The sequence below is a fragment of the Ciconia boyciana genome, chromosome 3 (assembly GCF_034638445.1).
Source record: "Ciconia boyciana chromosome 3, ASM3463844v1, whole genome shotgun sequence".
NCBI classification, from domain to species: domain Eukaryota; kingdom Metazoa; phylum Chordata; class Aves; order Ciconiiformes; family Ciconiidae; genus Ciconia; species Ciconia boyciana.
The window spans coordinates 38,107,669-38,127,464 of record NC_132936.1 but is presented as its reverse complement, the minus strand read 5'-3'; the positions used below and the strand labels follow the sequence as shown (position 1 = coordinate 38,127,464).

Sequence of the window (19,796 nt, the reverse complement as noted above, 5' to 3'; positions counted from 1 at the left end):
ATGCAAGCTAACCCCCATCACACTTTCTTGCATGTTTTTCATCGTCTTTAGCTGTACCTATGCTGCAAGCTGAGGGCAGCCAAGTCTGAGAGGCAGGGGTGAGAAAAAAATAAATCAAGGGCTTTGTTTAAACATTTTTTCCTGTTAAAGAAATTGTGTCAATTTGGAAATCTTACATCTGCATGAAAGTATTTTTAGCTGCCATTGCTACAAGCCCTGCCTTAAGTCTCTGGAGCTAAAACCAGATCCCAGCAAACAAACCAAAGCATAATCCTTCTCTTCCAATGCATTTACCTGGGTGAATCTCTGGCATCGGGCACACTGGCAGAACTTGGCACTTTTCTCTCAGGTGTATTTTTTCACACAAGTAAAAGGAAGAGAACAAAAAAACATTTACAAAAGCAAAAAAACATGATGGTGAAAAAAATGATTAGGGGTGTTCAGCCTGATATAGCAGAACTTAAACCCACTTCATTCTTTTAAACACAGGTTTAGGTGTCAAGTCCACATCAAAGTATTAATTTAGTTCATTGCTGGCCAGATTTTTAGCTGTTCTCCACATAAATCACTGGAGAAGCCTCTTGGCCATTTTTTCCCTTCCAACAATGACATTATAAGCAAGGAAAGGGGAAGCAAAGGAATGAAGTTGAATGTTGGTAATATGTGCAGACTCCATCCCAGTAAAAAATATCATCAGTCTGATAGTATATACCAGGCCGAGTATACATAATGCAGACATATATCAGTATACATCTACTGACAATACCATGGTAAGCTTGAAGTAGAAATGCAAGTGGTGAAGTACTTTTTAAGGTGATCATGCAGACAGCGCTGGGGAGAAGCTCCTCAGCTGTTCCCTGGGGTACCCGTGCCTCCCCCCATGACGGAGCGCTGGCTGTGGGGGTAGGTGAGGATCTCATCCTGCTCATTGCATGTCCCGCGACATTTCCAGTGGCATTGCACCAGCAACAGCAAGTAACCCGGAGACCGTGGTTTGGGCTGGATAACGGCCTTTTGTGCCCAGCCCCGAGGCAGAACAGGGCTGCTGCCTGCTCTTGGCTCCGCAGCACGGCGTTGCCTGCCTGCTCAGCACCAGCCCCTGCCCGTCGGCCGCGCAAACAAGAGCTACTGCAGGCACCAGCACGTCCGTGTCACCCCTCCCGAAACACATTCCCCGTGTGCCAGCAATGCTCTGGGCGAGCTGATAGTGCCCCAGTCACAGCCCTCCGTACCCCTGAGCCCCCCCCACCGCCTTCAGGGAGGTTTCACTCTTTCACGGGCTGGCAGCTCTTCCCGGGTGCGTGCCAGAACCGGGGCCCCTGTGCCCCCCCATGGCCAGTTTATTTCCATGTTTAACATCTCAGCCCTGTGAGGTCCCGCACCAAACCCTGACGTTCTCCGATCCAGGAGAAGCCAGACATACAGCCCCATGGTCCATCTGTCCATCTCACAGCTGCCATCACTGGGCTCTCCCTGGTTTGAAGATAACAGGACAAAAAAGGTTTCCAGGACTTTCTCCCGTTTATACTGCCTGAAACACCGTTTTTCTCATAGAAACGTGACATCCCCAGACCTCAGCAGTCAAAAGGCAGAGCTGCAGTTACGCTGGGGACAAGAGGAGCCGAACAAGGAGGAAAACAGAGCAGTCTTGAAAACAGGAGTCCAGAAGGAAGCCGGGGCACCGGGTGGGCGGCAGCTTGCTCGGGGATCTGTCCGCACACGCCTGCATCCGCTGCGCTGCAAACGCCTCTCTGCCTGGGGCTGGCTCTGCCGGCACTCAGACGGGCAACGGAGGGAACCGTGGCTGGCACTTTGGAGAAGGATAATTACAATCTGGGCTCTGCAAGTGTGGGTTAGCTTTCACTGAAATAAACTGCTCGAATCTATGATGAATATCAACATTGTAGGCACAAGGGGCAAGGAAGTAAATTGTAGTAGGATGAAATACCTACATTTAATTATGTGAAATTATATAGAATTTGAGAGAGTTTTTCTGATGCGTGCTATTTAAAGTTACGCCTAAGTGCACTTCCTTGCCCGAATAAAGCAGCTTTTCTTGCAAAATGTGGGCTCGCTTTGTAGTTTATGATTTATAGTCTTCACCACATTTTGTCACTTTCTTGTTTCTTGACTGAGATCTCTCTGAACATCTCATTTCAGATAATGGGATGCAGCTAGACTGCCGTACTATATACAGCCTCTTAAAAATGTATGAGCAGTGGTTTTTTTTTTTCTCCAAGATACTCAAGTATCTTGAGTATACTCTTCACCAAAGTGTCTATATAACACACACACACGCAGCCAGTAGTCATTGCTCCACCAGCCTAAAATTCATGCACTTCTACACCAGCTGGATGGGGCCAACCCCACCGATCTCCATTGCCGATAATTTTTGATCAAACCAATCAGGAGCGTATAAATAGCCCCGGACCGGCCCAGCTGAGCTCACCCTTCGGCTCCATGTCATTAGCAGCCTCCAGGGTCGAGCACCGGTTTGGGACGCTGCCTCGGGAGCCCTGTGCCGCACGGCCAGGCCTGGCCCGCTCCCGTCGTGGTGGGGCTGGCAAATTACAAAGCGAGGAGCCTCTGTCTCAGGGCAGAGGGACACCTAATTGTTTCCACTGTGGCCAGAGGAAACGACCGGCTGGTGAAGCCGAAAGGGTTGCCACCCACACAGTTCAATGGCCCTGGAAAGAAAAGAGGGTTTACGTGCAAATGAGAGCCTGAAATCTTCCTGCCCGATGGGCTCAGTGCACGGGGACCGTGCAGAGAGCACGCCTACAGCCGGTAAGGATGCACAGCATGCGGGCAGAGCAGCTGAAATTTTGTTCAGCCTCGGTAAGCACATTTAGCTGGTGGTGGTGGCCCGGACCTGAACCACTTATTTGCACGCAAACGCACATGGGAACATTTCTGATCTGGTGCTCCTGCCAGCGCACAGCCCTCGGCACCTTCCCCGCGCTGGAGGGATGCGTTGAGGGGTGGCCGGTCCTGCACAAGCCCTCTCGTCATCTCAGCTCGCACGGCCGGGGCCTGGTGATGGGGCAGCAAGCGGTGATGTTCTCCAGGTGTACAGGACACAGGACAATATAGTCGTGGCTTTATTTCTCAGATACAGCATCAGGTCTCTACGTACCCTGGCAGTGAATGGGGAGTGTTCACAGCCATAACTCACCTGGTTGCAAGGGACTGCGGCGAGGCTTGCTTAGCAGATTTCTCAGCATAGCATCAGAGTTAATGAAAGGATTAAAGAGCTTCATAAATAAGTAATAAAAGAACAAAGCCCACTTGAATTTAACTATTCCCCCTGGTTGAAAAATAAGCAAATAAATCCAAAGAACCCGCTTAGAAAATGGCCCCATATTTCATACCAAGATGAAGGATCATAAGGTTTCATCTATGGATAAGGACAGATGTTACCAACACAGCGGAAGAAAATGACTGGAACCCAAGGACTGTTTGTCCTTAAAAATAATCAAACTAATTCGGAAATATACTTTAAACATCAGTCTCAGGGAGCCAGATACATTCAAGAGCAGCCTCACTCATTTCAGTGAGCATGTATAGATACAGACACACACAAATATCAGTTTGCTTTTGCAGCTATGCTCCACCGACATGATTTTAACCATATCAATAACGTGAACATCCTCCTCCCCAAAACAGCAGGCTGAACACAGGCAGTTTCTGCACTGCCGCAAAACGGCTTTGCAAGAGCGGAGGTAGCATCAACCTGAGGAGCGTGAGCTGGTGCGGCAACAACAGAAACACAGACAAATTTGTGCCAGGCTTCACTTAACCCACAGCACTATGGCAGCTAAGGGCTCGGTTAGCGAAGCCGACAGCAAAACTCTCAGCGATGTCACTGCTCGTCGTAACACAAGATGAATCACAGGTTCTCTGCTGAAAGCTAATTAGATAAAGCACCATCTCCCGAAGGCTCACGCTGTGCCGATGACAACACCCCTATCGCTGCCTGAGTGGGCGTCACAGCCTCTTAATGGTCCTGAGCAGCGAGTAGCTGCAAGTCACCAAAACTGCCTCCACCGGGGGGGGGGAGTAACAAGACCGAAGGACGAGGGGTGACACGGGGTGGCTGCAGGCAGGGCACTGCTGGAAGGTAACGGCTGCACAGCCCATGATGGCCAGGCTGGCTCCCTCTCCCGAGAGGCCAGGGCTGGGACTGGCAGTGGAGGGGAAGCCCAGGGAAGCTGGGATCACTGGTTGAGAGCGGACAGGGCTATGACCCTGCTGCGAAACGCTAGTGCCCACCTCCCACGTCTTCGCCGTCTCACCCTCATCGCCCAGCAGCGGCAGCAGCCACCGCTGGTACCCGCTCCGCTGCCTCCGCCGGCTCAGCCCTGGCCCCTGCCTGGGGGCAGCGAAGTCTCCCCCCACAGCCGGGGAAGCCGTGGGTTGGTTGTGGCATGGGGCAAAGCCGGGAAGGAAAGGGCCGAGGGAGAAGGCAAGGGATTCAGACCGCCTCTGCTCTGCAAGGCAGTTCAACACCCACTTGCCTTTGCTTCAGCCACCTCTAACTGAAGTGTAACAAACACCAACTGAGGAACAGCTCAATAACCTCTACTTTGGTTTTATTACAAGCAAGTGAGACAAAAGTCACTTTAAAAGTTTAAAAGTGTTGTAGCTGAAAAAGTAGCTAGGTTGTTGGCAAAAAGGGAGGGGGAAAACTTTACTGAAGAGATGGGTGGGAGGGTGACAAGAAAAAATCATTGGAAATGACTAAGTTGTGGTTACTCTAACCTTGTCCTTAGTCCTTTTTGTTCTCCATGTATTAACATTTGAATAGCAACCTGCTCACACTTTCCTTCCCAAGTTCAATTCTGTTTTTGTGAATAAAACACAGGACCAGTGGGGTTACAACATGAGATGCCATGAAGCCATTGGAGCTGCACTTGAACAAGGCTGCGCTTCGTTCCTCCGCTGCCTCGCTGCTCTCTCAAGAGGCATCTTTGAAAATCTCTGAGGTCAAGCCAGTAGGCATTAGAGCTTTACTGTCACTGCAGAGACAATCTTCCTGGTTTTTATGAGATAAATAATTACCCAAAACCACTCTAATATGTGACACATACCTCTCAAGCCTCTTCTGCTTTGACTTGAGGCACTGCCCTGCACCAGGCTGGGTGGTAGAGGAAAGCCTACAGCACTACGTTGCAGCCGTGGGTCCTGCTGGAGGCACCCTCCCCCCATCTTCTGCACAAACCAGCCCAAAATTTTAAACATATCTAGGTTGACCCCTTCCTGCAAAATGCTGGATTAGCAAATAAAGAGTGTGAGAGAGCTGGGCTACCCGAGCACGTGGAAAGCCGAGGTGCTGCACTGCAAATGCTGCAGGCTTGGAGTCACACACTGCCTGTCAGGACCCAGGTCACCACTGAACAACCGTCTCTCTCTGATGTCTCCTCTGGGCAGCCGCCACCGAGACCGACCGCCTGGATGTGCTGCTCCAGGCCAGGCAGACCCTGTCCCCCAGCTCGCAGGGGTGAGCCAGCCCCTCCATTTGTGTCCCGTCATGGCTCGTGTCCTGCCTGTCAGGTACCAAACCGCTCCGGCTCAGCTGCCGGAGGGAGGCACCACCGGTTCTGCACACCGACTGCTGCCTGCGCTGCCATCGCCTGCCCTCGTGCAGGTCGTTTCTGCAGCCCCTTGAAGGTCACAGTCCCCACGTTGCCTACACGGTCCCGCTGCCGCAGCTCGGGCAGAGGCAGGGTTCGTGTGAGCGCTCCTGCCCTCGCCCCAGGCCAAACCAAAGGTACTCAGGATCCTGGCATTGCTACACACACCCATGGTGTCCTCCACCTGTCATACCCTTGGCAAGGGCTGCTTCGAGGTCCTCAGCACAGCCTAAACTGGCAGGGCAGCACAGGGGAAAGGGGGTGCATCAGCTTTACTACCCATGCGACTTATGCCAGAGCCCTGGGAAGCCAAGCAAACAGCGTTTGTACGCAGGGGGCTCCCACTGACCTGCAGGTTTGCGGGTGGAGGTGGCAGCGGGGACTGCTCTCCCTGTGAGCCCCCGTCAGCAACCGGAGCAGCCCTGCACCTCCACCACCTCCCCTGTCCTCCAGGTTTCCCCCTGGGAAAGGTGGGAGAAGTCCAAGTCAGGCGTGAGCGGCCCGAATTCATAGGGAGAGCTAACCAGAAAGGCTTTGCCCACAGGGGGAACAACTGTGCTCATCTGCGCTGCTCCATGGCCTGGGCTAAGGGGTGTGCTGGCAAGGGCTGTGGTGGAAAGACTGGAAAGAAACCATCTGCCTGCAGCCCGGGTTGCTTACCTCAAAACTGCCCGAGATTGCACAAAACTGGAACTAGCAGTGGCTCAGGCGTGGCAGAGCTCGCAAACACTGCAAGAAGAGTGCAACCACAAGCGTCATAAATTCAGACAATTTCTGTTTTCAGCAAGTACTCAGCTGCAAGCAAACAGAGTGCAAGTAAACAGGAATGATTTAATTAGCATATAAAACTAATTAATTAGAGGCAGGAATCGACAGGGAATCCTTCTCGAATACTGGTGGTACATTACTGTCAGTTGTAGAACAGTTATCCACAGACCTACATGAGCAAGAACAGACACTAGTTTCTACTCTTAATGTAGCACAATCATTTTGGCTTATCTTTGTTCCTCCAAGACAGACAAAAATGGGTTTTAAAAATGTAACCAAAGGCCATAAAACAATTTCAAAGCAAGTAACATAAACCCAAAGCTGGGGTTAATTCGATTCAGTGTTGCGCTTGTAATATGAAATAGGCTAATGATCAAATTAATCAGTATTGTTAATCAGAAGGCTTAGTTCTTTCTGTTAGAGGGCTGGGGACAACTAACATGATGTTAAGCACAGGTTAGGCCATCGCTCCTTGCAGCAGTTGGACTGAGGGACAGACCATCTTCTCCCAGCTTCTTGCACCAGTTAGTGCATGGCCCCAGCATCCACCTAACACTTTGTGTGCTGCTTCTCTGCTCTCTTTCCCTTCTGTCAAAAGCATGGAATGGGCAATTTCATCTGAAGTTAAGCATCTCGTGTCCACATTTGGGCTGTGATCCCATGACAGCCACAGCCACTGGAGAATTAGATGCTGTTGCCCACGCAAGCATCTAGCAGATGCCCGGGATGACTTAGGGCATGAAAGATATACCTGAGCTAGCAGGTATGACTGAGGACCGATGGGAGATCTGAACCCTTCTAGACTAGCAGTCGAAGGCCAGGCAGGATACCTTACAGCATCTCATGTGGCACTATGCATAGACAACTTAACTGAGGCAGTCAGTAGAGCCAGTTCAGCCTACAGAATGAGTCAGCTTACCCTAAAGGCACTTACTAGCTAGCTCAACTGCTCTGCTCAGCCATACGCACCTATATCTCAACACTTAAATTTAGGTGGCTTAATCCTGAGCTGAATCCCACACACAGCTCCTGCAGGAAGCAAGGGGACTGCAGCTCCCTCATCTCCCATTAACTCACCACTGTTGCTCACGGCTTTGCTGAACTTGAACCAGGTCCTGCCCACATGTTATCTTCAGATATTCATCAGAAGCCTTGTGAGTTACAGCAACCAACTCCAGCCAGGGGACATTTATAAGGCTGGGGGTTGCTCTAAATTATTCGCCTCAAGGAACTAACTGCCCAGTTCGGCATCAGCCCATCACCCAGGAGACAATCCTTTCTTCCACACGCACAACGTGTCATGTATCCCACCTTATGTACTTATTGGGGATTTGAGCAACTTATTTTGAAAACTGAGGCGTGCACCAATCTCAGCGCTAGCATTTTATGCAAGGTCACAGAAAAATAGTCAGACATCAGCTACCCAAGTCCCAGAAAACAAAGGGCTCCATTTAGATGCCTGAACACAGGCAGCTAGTGCCATCTGAGATGCCCTAAGGCACCCAAGACACACACGGGGTTGGCAGATATCACGTAGGACCTATGGAAGCAGCAGCTGGAGACATGGAGACCATGCAGGATACCCCAGGGTGTCTCAAATGATACTCGATGCCAAAGCATAAGCAACCAAATTAAGTTCTAAAAATCTTGTTTATACTGAAATCAGATGTACATCTCCCATATCTAAGAAACATATATCTTGCAGAGCAGCTAAGCAGCAAAAGAGCTACAAAAGAATTGCATCCTTATTTCAGGTCTACTGAAATCTGGCAGAGCTTACAGACTGTGTCAGCTTATTTTGTTATGAGCAAATAATGCTCACTGAACCCCATGAGCTGCTGTGATAACAATCTCTGCCAGCTTGCTGAATGGATTCCTTTCAGTTGCTGCCTCTGAAGTTATGTGGCTAGAACAGAGCTTCTGCAATATACCAGTGCACTGGGAACACTGTTTTTTAGCTACAAGAGCAAGAGAGCTGTCTGAAAAGATTCATGAGCTCAGAATTGATTATCAGACCGTAGGAGCAGAAGGTCATTGTGTCAAGGCTCCTGGCTACTGCAGTGAGAACGTACTCCTGGCTAATCCTCTTATAAACACGTGCACTTCCACGAGGGAGAATACCTCTAATGATTTAAATCCAATTTTTATTAATTGGTGCACTGTTTATTACGACGAGGTTGTTACGGCACTACAGTCTTAACTGAGCTAGATGACAGAAGAAGAGTATACAAGTCTTTCATCTGCAGTTAATAAATCTGGGATCCCATGAAGGCTGTGTATGTCTTTCTTGAATTCCAGTCTCAGGATCCAGTATTAAACTACATACCATAAGTATTCCAGCAATTAGTGTTAAATGAGCATGACTAGATAGATTACTAATTTTCTGGACTACCAGCAAGGAGTATGGACATGATTTTTGCTTTAGAAGGAGTTACTTACAGTGAAACAATCCCTGCCCAGGTTAAATCTGAGAATATTCCTCCACACATTTTTTGCATAATCTAATTAATCTAATTAAGAGACCTAAGTGGTTAAAAACCAGAAAATATGACTTGTCTTTGGATTTTATTATTAAGGAATTTAATGAGAAACAGTTATTTGTATGTAACAGCATAGACCCTCCTGTCCAATTTAGAACTATATGCCATTTTTCCATAACACGCACTTTAAACAGCTGCCATCCTTGAGCACAGGTTATGTGAGTGGATACTGCCATCTAGGCAGACTTTTGGAAGCAGCACCTATTTTAGAACATTAATTGTCTTTGCCAGGGAAAAATATTCTATTATCCAAAACAGAGGAGAAAGGAACATTTTTTATACTATTAAAAAATGACACATCACCACTCACTGAAAATACAAAACCTGCCCCTCAACCCGGCTGTAGAAGTCCACATTAACAGCAAATATTTTCTACACATTTATTACGAAATATATTATTCTGTATTTCCATACATGCAACTTAAAGTTAAGCTCTGCACTATATTACAAACTGCTTTTATCTATGAAAACCACAAATACAAATATGTAGTATTAAGGATATTAATTACCAAAGCACATTTTACTATGGCAGTACTATAATTGTATCTATTTTATATGCTTTGAAATACAGTAACCGTACATTTTTAGAAGACAGTTATTAAAATATCTATTGATTTTCTACAAAGAGAGAAATATTTTTAAAAACCTTTTTTCTTCATAAAACCAAAATAGTTTCCATCCAGCACAAAAAACATAAAATACATAATGCATCTATTTTATTTAAAACAATAAACAAATTCTACACATGGCATATACAGGAGACTTACACACAGTAGACTTGACTGATCATGTCATTTTGATTAGAAACATTAAAAAATAGCTTCATTAGCAGTTGTGAGATTCTGCAGGGAGTGTATGAACTACGAATGCAGAATCTTACACAAAATGGTAGTAAGACCTGAAAAGATAATAATTTGGCACCTTCCATCTGTACAAGCCCTTTGAACATGGCTTTTTGAGTTGAGTTCTGCTGGAGAACCCAGCAGAAATCGCCCCACGTTACAAACAACGAACCACGCTACAAGGATTGCTCCTGGGGTGTGGGACAGTGAGATGAGAGTTGCCTAGGAGCCCTGAGAAGCACACCACTTTGAGATGCGGGCGCGTGCACTCTGGCACCCATAATCAAGGACATTGTCCAAAGGCCAGATTTCCCCTGGATTTCAGTGGATCTGCTCGACTAACAACCTCCCAGATCATTAGAATGGGTGACAGAGGGGCATGGGGGGGGCAATATCCACTGACATGCAGAGTGAAGTTATCCCCCTTGAGCTTCCTCCCTGGCATGTTTCAGCCATCACCTTGAGGTCTGCCCTGAGCAGGTTTGTGTACAAAGGTATTCTTCTTTCTCCCTGAAAGACCCCCCTGAATAGTAATGGAAATGTGGTTATCTGGCTACTGGCATACATCTTCCCAACCCCTCCCCTCCCTCCCCCATATAATAAGAAGCAACACAGCATGAGATGGATTTGTACAGAGAGCAAAGCAACCAAAAAGACTAGGAACTGCTGAATTCACACTTAATTTAGGTGGTGGAAAAATGAGCAGAGCTGGTACCAAAGGAATTCAGTAATAAGCTTTGAAACTACTGTGCTGGAAGAAGATCTGCTGCCCTTTGAGCAGTCCTGGAATGTGGGACAAGAGAGGATAATTTTCACAACATCCTTGCTGTGTCCTTGGCTTGGCATATGGAAAAGAAGGGCATTATTAAAAATTAAGCAAACCTCCACTGAGCTCAGAAGCTCTCAGTCTGAAAGGCTGGACTCCTTTTTGCACTTAGGGATGTTCAGTGCCCTTTATATTAGCACAGGAAAAATAAACATTCAGGTTTAATTTTATACTATTTTTGGTAATTTTGTATTCCTGTGTCCTCACCAGCAGAAAATGGTATGTGCTGCCTCTTCTCCCACCACTAGCATGAATATGTCAGGGTACTGTTACCTTTTCTCGACAAATTGGCACATTTTGCACAACTGCTTAGCAGCAGACACATTCCCTATCTAGAGGAAAAATAATTAAACAAAGATATTGGAGCAAAGATGTACCAATGGAGCCTCTCACCTATAGCAACAAAGCAAAAAAAAATGCCTCCTCCCTTCTCAAGAAAAATGTAGTTTTCATTTCCCTTGCAGAAAGGAAAACCAGTATTTGGGACTGTTTTATATGAAGCCACTCAACTGAAAGACAGCTAATGACACTAGTTAAAGGAGGTCTCCATCAGACCAGACGCACAAGCTGGTCTGGCTGTCTAAGGTTTATTTTGTTGAAAATACAGTCACATTCAAATAAACTCTTTGGGTTTTCCCAAAACAATAACAAAACCAAGAGACAACATGTGCATAATATGCTTTATTGAATAAAATCCTGCTTCTAATATTTACACAGTGAAGTTTAGAGACGTAACCTAGTGAAGCATGGCAATGTGTAACATTCATATGACATCTGGAATATTTTTAAATGCACCTGAAACTACTTATTACAGCAATCACCTGCGCATCACTGATTTCATAATTACGGAAGATTTGAACTTTCTGAAGAATAGCCAATATGAATATTAACGATAGTTCAGTTCAGAGAAAACAGTCTGCTATGTGAATTCCAAACCCAAAAGATCTGAGTAAAGTGTCAAGAGTTTTGAAGGCAGTTTCTGTATTTCCCTGTTGTTCTTCTCATCTCTGCAGAAGAAGCTGACAAAATAAATTACAAATCTTAAGGTTGAAAGTAATATCCACAACTTAAACACATAGCACTCTCCATGGTAATCTTACTTTTTAAATTTATGTCGTCTTAACCTCAGGGTCTGTGAACTATAACAAAATACTTATTATGTATTAAAAACTATATTAAATTTTTAAAGCTGCCAAGGTAGACACGCAGAAATTAGAAATGCTGCAACTGATATCTAGTGTCAAGACAACGCTAATTACCACCATTTAGTCAAAAGCTTTACGATGAAATGTCTTCCATCCCACTCTAGCACGTTAAGCAAAGTGTTATGTGTTGATTTTTTAAAGCTTTACTAGATATACTATTGATCTACTATTACAGTGAAGAAGGGTCTTGTAAAAAAACTATAGTCAATACCTTTACAGGTTTTTTTAAAGATAATTTCATTATTCCTGATCTTGCATGAATTCTCAGCAAGGTTTGAATGCAAGTATAGACTTGCAACAGCCACCCTAACAGACTAACTCATAGCGCTAATAGACTGTTATCTTATATTTGGACTACTCACTGGTTGTGAATAAGACATGATTCACTGGCCATTTGTATGATTTTTGCCATCCAGCAGGAAAACATTATGAACCAAGAATGTTGCGTCCTGCTCAAGCCTCTGGAGGTTGTTTATTCTAGTGAGTTACAGACAGCGCATTATAAAAGGCAGGCAGCCTAGCCTGCCACATTTGGGATTCTGTGTTGAAAAAAACCTGGTTGTTAGTCTCAGGTTAAAAAGAAATGATCTTGCACAGTCTCTCATATTTTATTTACCAAACAGGGAGAGGAATTATATTTTTCCTGTGCCTCAAGTTAACCTGTACGAAGCCCTGCCTAATAACCAGGAGTGCAAAGAACAGACAATTGCTAACTGAAGTATCTACCAGGTCCCCTCCTGTTTCCCAGCACAACTTACTGGTTGAGAAAGGCAAAGCATTGCTGTCATTTGCAAGTCTCTCCCAACTGGAGGACTGGTTCTGAGCAAACTGTATTCGATGTTGAAATACAACTTCAAATACATGCTTGGAAAGAAAAATAAATTTAAATCAACCCCCCATCATCCCTTAACATCGCCTAACTTTAAGCACCAAGATTAAACTTTCCATAAAATAGTTCCATAATGAAGTTCAGTGTGATTAACTTTGTATTTTTAGAGACTAAATTTGTAATAGTAATGGTGTCTCTACATACACACACACACTCTCTCATGGAGGTAAGCTGTCACCCGGCAGGGACAGCTTTAAAATTCAGAATTTGACAAGAAAACAGAACATGCAAATGTGGCAGAAAAAGCTGCAAAAGGTAACAGAAAAGCAATTGGCTATTTGCCATTTCTATGCTACAGCCACCCCTCAATATATTTGTGTATCACAAGAGTATATTTTATAAAATTTGTGGCTGTTTTCTTCTATTTCTTCTTTCTTTTATCCCCCCCTCTTCCCCCCCGCAATGAACAGCCAGGCACCGTTCCATTTATCCAGAAAATGTATATCCATCCTAATCTCACTGCTTCTTTTCTCTTTATCTTTTTTTTCCAACTACAAAGAGTTATCTAGAACACAGCTGCCTACCTGGAAGCTATTTCTCTTATAGCTAACATAGCTATAAATTTTAATAACTAAGAAGCTGCTGAAAGATAACAGATTTTGCTCTTGCCTGTCTCATCAGTGAGGTATACAGAATGCATTGTCAAACGCTGTCTTTGAGCAGGGAAACCACCTGTACTGTCAATCTCGAGATAAGCAACTATGCGTGTGTGAGACACTGTCAACACAGGTTGAATAAAACCAAATGTACATTAAGATAATACAGCTAAGTTTAGAAATGACTGACTGTAGCATCCACCTTGCGACCCTGCATTAGCCTCAGACACAAAGTAGTAAGTTAATTCAGGTGCCTGAGAGGAACCTGTCTGGGTATGAGGTACATTTGTACACACAGCTAAACATATTTCAGGGAGGGGTTTGTTTGTTTGTTTTTTAAAAGAAGATGAAGATTTATTCTTTGTTAAGTGAGAAATACTCACTTGCATGAATAAGGACAGAAAGATTTCAACACGCCAGTAACTTAAAGAAAAGCATACTGTAACTAGTAAAAATAAGTTTGGAGTTAGCATCCCCACGCTTTAATATCGAACCTGTTTCCAGGCCTGAAGAGGACTTTCAAACAGTGGTAGACCATGAAACATTATACAACTTGGTGTTATCCAGTAACAAGGGGAGGGAATCATATTGCTGCAGACTTCATGAAATGAAGTTGCAGGTAACTTCTCACTCAAACTACAGAGATTTCAGGCCATGTTAGAAAGGAAAATCTGATATATACCATTGATGTATTTGACAATTCCCACTTGTGCCTGCCTGAAAGCAATAGATGAAGCAATTTTGAGTAAGTTGTCAATTAAGAGGGGAAAAGAAGAAGGTAGCCAGCCATGCCACCAGGTTGTATCTAACAGAAATGACTTGAAACATAAGCCAAGCAACAACTTAGCCAGCTTGGCCATTTCTGTAACTCAAAAGCCAACCCTACATCCCTCTTCACTACGGGGAGCTGCTAGCTCCTCTGTCTTTCCAGCAGTAGGACAAGAAGGGCCCCAACTTTTCTAACATCCAGAAGACTATGGCTGTGCTCAAATCCACACAAACACCATTTCTTAGAAAAGATATCCCTGTCTCCCTATGCGTGAGGTGGTTTGGAACACATTAACCTCATCGGTCCGGACCGATGGCAAATAACGTCACTAATAAATGTTACAGTGAGTACAAAAAGAGCAAATATAAAGCAATCCTTCCATTTTGCAGAAACATAAGCGCACTACCTTATATGCAGACTCTGTGGAGTAGATGGAAGGATGGAGATCTACTACAACTGCTGTGTCAAACACTTAAGATCAATTACCTACTATAGCACATAGAAAAAAAAGGGAATACTCCCCTGAAATGTGCCTTACAACAAGGCACATTAAGGTTCTCTCTTAGAAAAACCTTTGAGCAGCTCATTCTATAAGACTGATATCTAGCCACACCAACCAAAAGACATGGTGTTATGGGCCCCACCATCCAGATGTTTTCTTAGACAAACCAAAAAGCAGAGTTTTCTGTGTCTTTACACTGTTTTCCAGACAGCCCCTAATAAACCTGCTCCTTCATATGCTAAATCCATGTTTCCAGCTGGCCAACAACCTCCTCTGGTATTTGTGTGTGGTGCAGCCCACAGAAGAAATGTAAATATGAATACAGATGACTTTTCCACATTGTAGTCCATATTACCTTCACAGCAAGGTTTAGTGTGGACTTCCAGTGTGGAAACTGGTTTGTGTGTGAATTCAATGCAATCTCAGAACCCCCTTTTTTCTCCTCATACCTCCCTCACTTTACCATCCTATGGAGGAATGGGGGTTAAGTCTCTGAACCACCAAATGTCCTTGGTTTGTCTCCCTTTCCGTACACAGAGGTAAGATTATTTGGTCCTTTGGTTTCCTTTGGAAAGGAACAGATTAGAGGTTACCTAGCATGGCCCAGTAACTCGCCTCAAAGAGCAGATACAACCCATTCTCTTTAGGAAAGCTTCACTGACTTTATTACAGAGGTGCCAAACAAAAAAGAAAGTAGGTCTTTAATAAATTCACTTCAACTCAGAGAAAAGGCAAGGACAACTGTCATGAAAAAGAGAGCGTTTACCACATACTCTACAAAAAAGATCACAACATTCTTCAGTTTTAATCCTAAGGAAATGTGCTGATATGTCAATAACAGGTGATTTTGGAGAAATATTGTAAGCAGAACTACATTATTTTTCGGAGACACTGCCTCACTAGTAGCGTTCCCATTTCACATACAGGCACTCCATTATCAGCTATCAAGGGAAACAAAGAAGGTGAAATGCAAAAAGTCATCCTGAAAGTAAGTATGCATATAAACGAGATTAACATCAAGGTATTAACAACCTTCTGTCCCTGGCCCTAAATTTAATTCCCAGCTTACCGTACAGGTAAAATGGACACAAGAGGGCGCCCCAAATATAGGGCCCACCTTGGCCCTCCTGCCTTCGGGAGCTAAAAATCCCCTAGATCTCCTTATTCCAAAGGAAAACAGGCCTGCTGTTTTCTTCTTTTCCTTTTAGTTCAGATGTACAAGGCCCGTCAAGACTCACTACCGAAAACTAGGCTACTTGTTTCACTTAATTAAAGGACGTGGAGAATACAACGCGTTGACACATTTCCTAACTATTAAACTTAGGTCATTAAACACCAGAATTTCTCCCACAGCAACACACGATACTAAGTCCTGGCTGGCCACTGCACAGTCTAATGCTCCTTAGTATTATATTACAATGAAACAAAGACAAACGATGTTACAGACTGTGATTAATAGACATGTAATAGAAATATACATTACTTCACAGACTTGGTGCCTGAAGGGCTCTGCAAACAGAAATCTTCAAGCATGACCAAATTACATAAAAGATTATGAAGAAAAATTATTTTTAGAATAAATATTAAATGTAAGCCTATATAATTATATTGGAACAGAACTGTAAGATACTACAGATACTTCATGTATTTTCAATGCTCTGTGTATGTTTGCAATGCAGTGCCTATATTTGGTGTAAATTGGGCCTTATTAGTACCTCACAGGATGACAATCCACCCTGAAGAGTGAAAAATTATAAAATTTAACACTATGGTTTGCCTATGAAATAATGGTAAGCCTTCTAATATAGGATAAAATATATTCTGTGTGTTACTATTCCTTTCACCTTTCACTTTACGTTCTTTTCACTTCTTCAGGATACAAGACATTTAATTTTCAGATTGATTAAGCACGGCAATTAATTTTAAACACTGATTTCAATGGCACTACTTAAAAATATTCAGATGCCTTTAAGACTGAAGGCCCAAAGCCGTAAGAGGCAATTCTTGTCATAAATAAATAACTAAATAAAAGAGTAGTACTTTAGCCCCAAATCTTGCAATCACTCTGTCAGAATCCTTACAGGCAAACTGTCAGTATAAGACATTGTTTCTCACCTGTACTACTGCTCAGTAGTTAATCATTTTTCGAAGAGCATCATAGCATTTCCACTTGTCTGGGATGTAGAAAGGCTCAAAGATGTGAGGGAAAGGAGTGTCATAGCCACATACTCTTGAAATAGGAGCTTCTAAATTCAAAAAGCATTCCTCCTATTAACAGAAATACAGAATAAATGTTAGCGAGGCCATTATTTTCAGGAGTCTTGCATCACAAATTGAGGTCGAATGAACTCTGCCAGGCTGACAGTCCTGGAAACTCAAACCTTCTATTTATATCACAGCATAAGTAGTCCAGACCAGAACAGTGCTTCCTTTTGCCCAAAGGTCCATATTAAAATAACAACTTGTATTAATGTTATTTTCATTTTCTACATGTGTGCTGCATTAAATCATAGGCAGGTTTGATTTAGTACATCTGCTATACATCCAGACAAGTGCTGCCAAGAAACAAATATTTTAGGAACAAAGGAGTAAGAGTTTCTTTCCTGTGCACTTTTAAACATATAGAAAAATTACATAATCTAAGAGTGTGTATTATTTGTTGGATACATGAACATCATATTCAAAGTTCTTTGAACCCTTAGATTAACAACTCTGTCTGAGAAGCATTGAGCAGTTATGGAAATTATTAATTTGAACTCAAGTGGATTTGCATATCTCCAACCCTTGAGTCAAATCCATGCTCTACACAAAACCCTACAACTTGCGTTCTATTCGGAGATCAGATTTGGCAATGACTGTGAGAGTTTCATTGCTCGACCTAGTAGGGCACAAAATATTACAAATACACCATATTAATCTGAAAGCAACCTGTGGAAACATGTGTAACGTTACCAGCTTTAATAACCAAATAAATAGTGGGGTTTCAATCTTCCTACTCTCAAGTACCAGAGTGATGGCATGGACCATGGAAATCTGCAAGAAGTAGATGCAGAAAAAATTTGGCAGATCAAACTGATGTTGATGCTAATTATCAGCTCCCTTTCTCCCCACATCTTTAGCCTATGTATTTGCTTTCCAGAGCAGACAAATGAAGAGACAAAACATGTCTTCTCCTGGCCTCTCCTTTATGGACTGCAGCAACTGAGACATCCTGGCCAACTCCCCCTGTACTTGGCTCAGCAAAAGGGAAGGTGAAGGATTACCTACCAGTCCTTTTCCAACAGGTCCACAAGGAAAACAGTCAAAGAGCTATGCTGTTCTGCAGCGAAGTGCTAAGTATTTTCTCAGACTGATGAACTGTTTTGAATGCACGTTGCCTTGCAGTCCATGGCAGCCTAACTCTAACTTACTGTGCTTTCTGTACATCACGATATTTGGCAGCATAGAAGGTACTCACAACACACTGAGATTATAACCTTTTGCTCCAGCTACCACTTTGTTGCATTGTGAAGTGGCATATTTCTGGAAGATAGATGGAAGTAAAAAGTCAAAGAGGTTGTGTGATTCCATACAGAGTCATTATATTTAATAGCGAACCAATTCACCTAGAAAACTTCAGAGTCTGAACAGGTCTGAGGTAAAAATATATGCAAACAATATAAAGATTTTCTGAGCTCCGTTTTCAGGCACTCCTTGGCTTTTCTTTGTAAAGTGAAAGATTTACATTAGTACAAAATGCGGGGAAGGAGAGTGTATTGAATCCTTTACCTGTCCATGAGGTAGATCATGATGTCCTACCCCAACCTGCTGGCAAGGATTTTTTTGATACTAATTAGTCCTTGGTTCCCATGTAGTGACTGCCCAAAAAGACAAAGCAATAGCTTTTGGACCATCCCAAAACTGACTGCCCAGACCACCTGTGAAACTGCATGACACTAAAACATACAAGTATATTCTAGACCCACAGCCTTCCAGTCGTGCATTGCTGTTTCAGGACCACAGGACCACTACCTAGGAGAGACCTCTGGTTTACGTCATAACCAGCTCTGTGATAACGGCTCATCCCAAACGAAGCTTGGAGAGAAAGTTCAATAGTTTCACTGAAAATATTTACTGCAATATTCCCCATACATTGGGCATCCGTGCAGCAGACAGAGATGTTAGCTGCGATTGGCAGGCAGGGTGCTATCCTCCCCTGAATGAGCCCCCAGGCTTGGCTGTAAATATAAATAAATCCAAGCCATATAGAATAGTTGCAAGCATGCATATTTATTAATGCTATTGCTATTATATTTAACTCAGAATAAAAATTAAGTCATAAGACTTTCCAAAACTCCACTTTTTTTTTTTTCCCCTCAGGAAGAACCCAAAACAGCTGTTACAAGCACCCCTTCTGGGGTTTTAAAAAACTCAGCAATTGCTTTCAGTTTGAGCATACACCTATTGCTTTGAAACTTGTACAGCTTCCAAAAAGTCATGTGGACTCCCTTGCCTCAGTGAGGAATTCAGAGAGTGAAGCTGAGATGAGCAGTGTTGTACTGCCAGATACAATCCAAGAATGACAACCCAAGAAAGGTGAAGAAGTCTTTATTCTGAGCTACTCTCTGTGTGTATGTGTATATACAAAATTACTCTTACTATTATTTTTCTGGAGGTAAGGGTGTGTGCAGATTTTTAACTAAGTTATTGCACTGTATGAGTAAAATACTTCAGAGGCAGAAAAAACAGACCCAAGCCACCAGTCAAATCCATGAGGGAAACTCTCTACTTAACACGTTATCTGACTGAAGTCAACACAGTTTCACAAAGGTTCACACCCAGGTGGCTCTGACTGTAGTAGTGTCACACACATAGAATTTCACATTGTAACAGTTTATCACGGAAAAAGTAATTTCCCTAGCAAACCGATACAATTTGTATAAAGATACACTGAATATACTGCTTATAGTTTTTAGAGTATGGTTTGGGTTGGAAGGGACTGCCAAAGACCATCTAGTCCACCTCCTCATTGTAAGATCATCTTACAATGTATTTTTTACCTTACCAGCCATACCTAAGGTCATAGGTAAATCCTATACGCATGTATATGTTATTATGCAGAGGATTGTTAGATTATTGACGCGTATATTTTACAGGTGCCGGTTTGGATCAAGTGATGTGTTGGTTATGGAACTCACTGGAGTAAGTCTCTCAATGCCAATGACCACAGTAACAACAGAAATGCTG

At 43.6% G+C, this 19,796-nt stretch overlaps 1 protein-coding gene across 7 annotated transcripts in view; it reads right to left on the bottom strand.

The window, feature by feature from the left end:
- The window catches only part of BCKDHB (branched chain keto acid dehydrogenase E1 subunit beta), a 165,525-nt gene that overhangs the window by 19,134 nt on the left and 126,595 nt on the right, over nucleotides 1–19,796 (bottom strand). Inside the window, exons 10-11 of one of the 7 annotated variants that reach the window (XM_072855352.1) lie at nucleotides 16,686–16,838; nucleotides 6,345–6,362 (exon numbers count right to left, since the gene is read on the bottom strand). The exons of 1 other annotated variant lie outside the window; for it this stretch is intronic. In XM_072855352.1, the coding sequence (XP_072711453.1) occupies nucleotides 16,698–16,838 (141 nt within the window). In that variant the 3' untranslated portion in view covers nucleotides 6,345–6,362; nucleotides 16,686–16,697. Of the gene's footprint in view, nucleotides 1–6,344; nucleotides 6,363–11,104; nucleotides 11,629–11,672; nucleotides 15,512–16,685; nucleotides 16,839–19,796 lie in introns of those variants that run through there. 5 more of the 7 variants (XM_072855354.1, XM_072855355.1, XM_072855349.1 and 2 more) reach the window with 5 other exon arrangements.